The sequence below is a fragment of the Gymnoscopelus microlampas genome (genome assembly GCF_963454915.1).
Source record: "Gymnoscopelus microlampas genome assembly, chromosome: 6".
In the NCBI taxonomy this organism is placed as follows: Eukaryota; Metazoa; Chordata; class Actinopteri; order Myctophiformes; family Myctophidae; genus Gymnoscopelus; species Gymnoscopelus microlampas.
The window spans coordinates 23,366,539-23,375,184 of record NC_139943.1 but is presented as its reverse complement, the minus strand read 5'-3'; the positions used below and the strand labels follow the sequence as shown (position 1 = coordinate 23,375,184).

General features: G+C 40.3%; 1 protein-coding gene across 1 annotated transcript; it reads left to right on the top strand.

Annotated features, from left to right (window-relative positions):
• Nucleotides 1-5,505: 5,505 nt before the first annotated feature.
• On the top strand, nucleotides 5,506-7,629 carry LOC311046918 (kinesin-like protein KIF2A; the record flags this gene model as incomplete). The annotated part of the gene is made up of 1 exon (XM_084059497.1): nucleotides 5,506-7,629. One exon carries the CDS (start codon nucleotides 5,506-5,508, stop codon nucleotides 7,627-7,629), a length of 2,124 nt encoding a protein of 707 aa, XP_083915623.1.
• Between the last annotated feature and the right edge of the window lie 1,017 nt (nucleotides 7,630-8,646).

Sequence of the window (8,646 nt, the reverse complement as noted above, 5' to 3'; positions counted from 1 at the left end):
CCCTTCTGCTGAAAAGCAGACATGTGTGCTACACAGTGGTGTAAAGTAACTAAATACAATTTTGAGGTAGTATTACTGGAGTATTTACAAATTTCGATACTTTTACTTCTACAGTACTTCACTACATCTCAGAGGCAAATATTGTACTTTTACTCCACTACAATTATTTGAAAACTTTAGTTACTAGTTACTTTGTAGATTTTGATTATTATTACAAAACATACATTAACCACTTCAGCCCTATATATACTTATATCATTTGAAAATAGCAGATCTACAAGCTCACAATGCGTAGCTTTGCGACGCGTTGTGAGCTTGTAGATCTGCTATTTTCTAAGGATTTTTATACATTTTAAAACTTGTGAAATGGGATTTTGATGCCAATACTTTTGTACTTTTACTCAAGTACATTTTGAATACCGAACTTGTACCTGTAACAGACTATTTCTACAATAGGGTATTGATACTTTTACTTAAGTAGAAAATGTGAGTACTTCTTCCATCACTGTGCTACAAAGTTGTTAGATTTATGTGTGTGCATTTACTCCTATAAGTAATCTTTGCTTGATAATATCCCATGTATTCTACACCTCAGTGCACTTTCATTCATGCACCGTTGAAACTTAACGCCCTTTTATGTTGTCCTTTTGAACAACCAATAGCAGGTGCAAAGCTGAACTTGAACTCATTTCAACTTGAACTCATGGATGTCATATTTCTTCACTCTTGCTTTTAGTTGATTTTTACACCTCAGTGTTGTTATTCATGTCCTCACTGTTTTGCCTGACTCACTGCCTTTTTTGCTTTTATTTTAATGTGTTATGCTTTTGCTTTCCTTTTTTTGCTTTATTGTTAAATTAGTTGTACTTTTTCTGTAATTGTATTCTTGCTCTGTTAAGCACTTTGAGCTGCATTTCATGTCATGAAAGGTGCTAGTAAGGTTTATTATTATTATTATTATTATAATATAGTAAATATAATTTATTTATGACACCATGTTTATATTTGCTCTCTACAAGCAATTAAATATTTTTTACGTAAATATATTTTTATTAAAGGTGAACATTCAGCGAAAACAGGCGAGCATTCGTCAAAATTAGGCAAACATTTGCTATTTGACGTACAGGGAGTATATAGGATTTAAGTGGTTAAAGCTATAACAGTTTAGTGAGGGGCTGGTACACTCCCCACGTTTAAAAATAGCACAACAACACTGCATGTACATGAGTTGCAAATTCATAATTCCTGAGTGTCACAAACAAGGGATTCCCAAGGACAATGATAAATCATCTGACCCACAGACCTCCCAGAGCAAAACATGGTGTAACACAGGCCTGCCAGCTTGAATGAACACAAACACAGTATATCAAACATGGCACTTGACAGATGTGGCAACACACTGCATACAGACTCACGTGTCAAATGCTCACAGGCAAACAAGCACACACACACAACCATGCATGGGTGAAAATGAACGAGTGAGTTGTGTGATGTCACTTGACAAGCAGCTGGTAGTGGGTCACCTTACAACGACTGAAATAGAGCAGAGGAATATTTACGTGTGTGTGTGTGTGTGTGTGTGTGTGTGTGTGTGTGTGTGTGTGTGTGTGTGTGTGTGTGTGTGTGTGTGTGTGTGTGTGTGTGTGTGTGTGTGTGTGTGCACGCATGCATGTGTGCGTGTGTCCCAAGGTCCTCCCTGGAATGTGTGACTGAACGGAAGCCATTTTAGAGCTTTCCGTCACACTGTGTAGGAAGCTTCTTGATGAGGTCATTCTAAACATTACGTTACAACGTAGACATTTAGCAGTCGCTCTCATCAAGAACGACGAGCAGGTATGGTACGTACGGTCTTGAAATGGACACACATGACAGGCTGGCACTCCCAAATGGGTTGCGAGTAAAAATCCCTTTATTCTTCCTTTATTTGATTTTTTATCATTATTATTTCAAAAGATCTTTTTTTAAAAGCCCTAAAAATCTTATGTTTTTCATAAATTAAAAACATTTTCCAAAATAATTTCATGAATAAACAAATCAAATAAATTACACAAATTTGAGAGAAATTACTTTTAAGAAGTAGTGAAAATAGCAGATCTACAAGCCGATCTACAAGCTCACTACAAGCGACACGTTGTGAGCTTGTAGATTGGCTATTTTCACTAGTTTGGGTCCCGGGGAGACATCAAATTTCTCTTTTGGGTCTCGAGGCTAAAAAGTTTGGGAACGACTTAAACCCTTTATAGTTTAACCTGATGAACCTAATGGACCCATAGGGTCCATTAGGTTCCTAACTATCAATCATTTGGCTGGGGACCCCCTTGAATCCCGCCTGGCCCCATGTTGAGAACCAGTGACGTAATTTATCTTGTGTGAGCCAAGCTGACATGGCTCATGGCTCATAGTGTCTAGTACAGAGCTTGGAGACATGAGCCCCGGCAGTATAAATTAGGCTTTAGAATGACTGACAAGGAGAGGAATTCAGGGGATGTCTTCCTTGTGTCACGTGGGTTAAGCCCCTGGCCCTGATCTTCCCATCAGACAGTTTCATAATTTGAAAATAGGATCCAAAATATTATTACAGGTATACATTTTGATTAAATGTAGGATATTTTGAAACATGAATGTGAAATGTACAGTAGCCTATACGTGTATAACAGGTTATTTTTAGAAATATGTCAAACCACATGTCACACAGGCACACTTTGTAAGAGAAATGGTCCATAAATTAACTTATTTCAATACTTCACTGATATATGAAGTATTGAAGTATAGATATCTATATCTGTTTAAAAACACCTCTTAGAATAGAATAGAATAGATAGAATAGATACAGGGTTGCTGTCGGGCAGAAACCCTGTATCTATTCTACATATTTCAGCTTTTTATGTTTTTTTCAGAAATGAATGCCCTGCTTCGTCGCGCAAACAAAACAGAAATAGCGGAATATCTAAAAGCTCACAATGCGTTGCATGCATCATAATGTGTTGTAAGCTTGTACCTCTGCTATTTTCATTATTTTTCATACTATTTGAAAGTGAAAGTGATTAAGTATGTGGGTTTTATAAATATGTAACCAGTGAAAAGTGTAAAAAAAAAAGAAGCTTGTGACTAAGTAATACTTAATGAATCCATTGTTGGAACACTACATTACAGTCATCCAGCTCATTTGTACGCATGTAAGTATATGCATTGCAGTACTTTGTTTTATTATTGTTTTCGTTATAGCTTGTTTTGTGATATTGGGCTATAATACAATTTGACTTTACTTAACACAGTATTTCCATTTCCTGCCAAGTAACGGTTTTAGACATACACGGTTTCCACTGGACAGCAACGATATAGTCATATTATATGCAGTGTGTGTGTGTGTGTGTGTGTGTGTGGGGGGGGGGGGGGGGGGGGGGTTGTTGGAGTCACTGACTTTTATGCCTGACATCTCACTATAGTATAGCAGTGGTTCTCAGCCTGTGGGGGTCATGTTGGGGGGTGTCAGTGAAGTGGCAATTTAAGGACTTTTAAGACCTTTTTAATACCTAAAGAAAAAAGAAAGAAAGTAAAAATACCATTACTGCATAAACAAACTATACTATAAAAACTGGTCAAACATTGGCCAAATTGTCAAATAATATAAGAAAGAGCCAACATTTTTGAAAATAGCAAAAAACGTCTCACGCTGCGAGGCGTTGTGAGCTTGTAGATCGGCTATTTTCACAATATTGAGTCAAACAAAATTGAATGCCTCAACTCCTATATTCCAAGTGCTTGTCAGGGTGGGGTCCCCATTTCAAATATGATTATTTTTGGGGTCCCCAGTTCAAATATGATAATTGTGCCACAGTCTGTATGTGACACTGTTAAAGGAACTAATACAAGGTCATGCTCACTATGTGTGTCTGGCTGCACAGGCTACTGTAGATTTAGTTGGTCGACAGTTGTGTGTGTGTGTGTGTGTGTGTGTGTGTGTGTGTGTGTGTGTGTGTGTGTGTGTGTGTGTGTGTGTGTGTGTGTGTGTGTGTGTGTGCACAAGGGCTTTTGTTAAATTAAGACCTGCGGCCGATTCTACAGATGCCTTCTGTAGTTCTCACACTCTCAAGATTTTTCAAAAATGTTAAAAAATAGCAGATGTGCAAGCTAACAGCGTGGCACTAAGTGACATTTCTTTGTTTTATGGCGCCATGTAATGTATGTACTGTGTGTGTGTGTGTGTGTGTGTGTGTGTGTGTGTGTGTGTGTGTGTGTGTGTGTGTGTGTGTGTGTGTGTGTGTGTGTGCGTGCGTGCGTGCGTGCGTGCGTGCGTGCGTGCGTGCGTGCGTGCGTGTGTGTGCCAAATGTCTTGTGCATGCTGACAGTAGGTCAAGGAACACAATCACAGATTTTTTTGTATTATGTCAAAGACAACTATGGTGCCATCTACAAGAGTTTGTCTGCCTGTAGGCCAAGGAAATACCTCCTCACATTCTTTTCACGTTTTATATTGTCTTTAAATAAAAAATCATAATGGAAGTCAATGGGGGGCTGAAACTGTGGCCAAATATGGAGTCATGCATCATAGATGTCATAGATGATTGATGTCATAAGACAGGTAATACCAAGGCCCCAGGATTGGAAGGGGATTTTGAAGCAGAAGTTGACAAGTGGACAACTATGGTACTGCAAGCTTGACCTCACCGATTCACAGGCTCGACCTTGTGGAGGTAGTTCATGACATAGATCCATAAAGGACATTAAGTGGCTTGACGAATACCCGGAAGGAAGGTGTTCGTAGGGACGTATGCACTGGGTGAGCAACTACATTGAAATGAGTGGGCAGGTTTTTCTTTCTCCTTCCTTCAGATATTATATAGCTGTGGGTAACAATTCCTTCGTGTAGATTAACCTTTAAATAACTGCTAATCCTAGTGGGTCACATCTTTTGCCATAAATAATAGACTAAGTACAATATTTTTATCTTATTTGTTTAAAATAGGGTTCTCTTTAGCCACTTTTAGGACTTGTCATGATGTTTTAGGTCATACAATATTGAGTATTTATGCAGAAATGGTTTATTCAATTCATCTCATCAGCGCTGTTAATGGTGAAACAATATTGCCATCTTTGCAAAGCTCATTTTCTGTTGCTTTCCCATTTGAACCCTCCATTACGACAAACAACGTGAAAACATGGAAGCACATGGAGGTACCTTGTTGGCCTATTGCCCGCGTGCTCAAGGGGTGTTGCTGACGGGTCCAGACAAACAAGATTCACACAGACAGGATTTGGCTCTTACAGAGCCAAGCCATATAAAAACAAGTCTGTTTGATCTCTGCTACCATACCATGGCACCCTAGAGGTTGTAAACTAACTCTGTCCAATCAGCGTGCAGTGTGACACACCAATTTGGGAGAGTTTGGGGATATAAATAAATGTGTCAGCAATGCAGAATTCAGATATATCTCAAATATCTCTCTCTGTGATGGAAGATCCACTTACCAAACAAATTAGGACACACTTGATATTTAATGTAGAATGCATTTTGGTAAGATTGATGTTGGTACCTATGTGGAAGTAAAGCACAGTAATGGGCGAAATTGGAAGATTCAGAAAGCGATTGTGATCTCGCTGAACGAGGACAGCAACAGCGTCACAGTGGAGTGGATTGAGAAGAACGGAGACATAAAAGAGAAAGAGGTTGACCTGTTAAGTATATTTGCTCTAAACCCAGATATGGCCCCAGGTGTGGCACAGACAACGTCTAAGAGTGACCCAGAAGAGAACATAGTAAGTAAGTGTGATTTTCAAGCTAGTCCAGATTTCAAACCTCTGCCCAAAGCTGACCTGATTAAAAAAAATAGAATAATTGTTTGTGTGAGGAAGCGTCCACTGAACAAGAAGGAATTGATAATGAAACAACAGGATGTTATTACCATTCCCAGTAAAGACGTGGTGATAATCAACAAACCCAGACAGAGGTTTGACATGACCCGCTACCTGGAGAATCAGACCTTCCGCTTTGACTACGCCTTCGATGACTCCACAACCAATGAGATGGTGTACAGGTATACAGCTAGGCCTCTTGTGGAGACGATATTTGAGAGGGGCATGGCTACCTGCTTTGCATATGGACAGACAGGAAGTGGAAAAACACATACTATGGGTGGAGATTCTTCTGGAGAGAGCCAGGACTGGTCCAAAGGACTATACGCATTAACTGCTCGGGATGTATTTCACATGTTGAAGAAACCTGACTATATGAAGTTAGAACTACAAGTGTATGCAACCTTCTTTGAAATCTACAATGGGAATGTGTTTGACCTGCTGAATGGTAAAGCAAAGCTGAAGGTGATGGAGGATGGTCAACAGCAGGTTCAGGTGGTAGGACTACAGGAAGAATGTGTCAAATGTATGGAGGATGTTCTCAAACTCATAGAAGTGGGAAACAAATGCAGAATATCAACTAAGACTTTGGCCAACGAACACTCTTCTAGGAGCCACGCTGTGTTCCAGATCATTCTACGGAAGAATGGGAAGTTGCACGGGAAGTTCTCACTCATCGACCTGGCTGGGAGCGTAAGAGGAGCTAACGCATACAGTGCTGACCGCCGGATTCGCCTGGAGGGAGCCGAGATTAACAAAAGTCTGCTGGCACTAAAGGAGTACATCAGGGCTCTGGGACGTAACAAGCCTCATACTCCCTTCAGAGACAGCAAGCTCACTCGGGTCCTCAGAGACTCCTTCATTGAGGAGAACTCCCGTTTGTGCATGATTGCAACCATATCTCCTGGTATGATTTCATGTGAAGATACACGCAACACATTACACTATGCTAACAGGGTGAAGGAGCTGACAGTTGACCCCAACCAGATAAAGAAAGAGCGTCACCTCAACCAGTTAGAGTTTCAGGAAGAGGACTGGCTAAGTAGCTCAAATAGCTTGGAAGAGTGGCCTGTCAGCCACCAGCCTGAGCCTCAGGTTCAGCAATCATTGTACAAAGAAGATCCATTGTTGAGTCAACTAGAGGCTGAGAAGAACAATCTGAGAGCGGAGAATGCCACTCTAAGAGAGGAGAATGCCAAACTCACCAATGAAGTAATTATTTCTGCCAATCAGATGGAGGTTTTGGAAGAGGAGAATGCCAAACTCACCAACAAAGTCAATCTTTCTGCCAACCAGAGGGAGGTTATGGAAGAGGAGAATGCCAAACTTACTAACAAACCTACCAAGAAAGTAATTCTTTCTGCCAATCAGAGGAAGGTTTTGGAAGAGGAGAATGTCAAACTCATTAACAAACCTACCAAGAAAGTAATTCTTTCTGCCAATCACAGGGAGGTTTTGGAAGAGGAGAATGCCAAACTCGCCAACAAACCTACCAAGAAAGTATTTCTTTCTGCCAATCACGGGGAGGTTTTGGAAGAGAATGCCAAACTCGCCAACAAACCTACCAAGAAAGTATTTCTTTCTGCCAATCACGGGGAGGTTTTGGAAGAGAATGCCAAACTCGACAACAAACATACCAAGAAAGTATTTATTTCTGCCAAACACAGAATGATTTTGAAGGAGAAGGCCAAAATCAAACACATAGAAAGGAAGAGTCGTTGGAAAAGGTTTTTCCACTTCTGGAGATCGACTGATAAGGCAACTGCTACGCCCTGAACCCTTGGCAGAGGCTGAGGAGGCGGCGAAGCAGAGCTTGGAACTTGACAGATCAAAAGCTCCGCTCTACACAGCAGATCATGGATGTGGAGAAAGATGAAGATTCAAGTTTTTTTTGGGTTCCTCAACATTGTGGCAGCATTGATGACAATACAGCAGATAAACCTGACAGAAGGTCTGTGGAACCAGAGGCTGCATGGAGCAGACCGTGGAAGTGGTCAGGCAGAAACATGATATGTTGAAGGGACAGGTTAAAGACCCTCAAATACCAGCTGGACCGCAACTGGAGAGAATGGATGGAAGAGGAGACTGGACCAAGAAAGACATTCTTTGGGAGAATGAGAGGGCCGAGGCTTCGGAAGAGCATCCCAATAACAAATTGGGGTGCCCATGCTCTAAATAAAGTATGACATCATCCATTCCTGCACTCTTACTCATACTTGTCAGACTAAAATCTCAGTTTTAGTAGTAATGTAAAGTAATGGTGGTAAAATAGTTTTCAAAAAAGGCCTTGCTATTCCAGATGAAGATAAACATTTTAATATTTGAACAAATCTTCTGAGTGAAAGTACTGTATGTTGGAGCTAGAACGTGCTAAGGTTTTAGGAGAAAAAGACATATTATATGAATAGTGAGAAGAACATAGCTGGGCTCTCCAGTGAATGAGCCCACTAATTAACCACTTGAACCCTATCATCCCTGTTCTGAAATAGAAAATCTACAAGCTCACAACCAGTAGTAACACGATGCGTTGTGAGCTTATAGATCGGCTATTTTCTGAGAAAATATTTAGCGGAGTGAAAACTGGAAGGGCCCTAGTATAGAACCCTTGGGATTATGGTCAACTAAGTACAGTCTAAGTATTTTTGGTGAAATAACAAAATAAAACAAACAAGACAAGACAAGGTCTAACAATACCCTGATTTCCCATGTGAATCTCGGACTTCATGTACCAGTATATGATGTTAGTCATCTATGACGTACTGTATACTTTACTAATAACGTTAGAGAACAAAA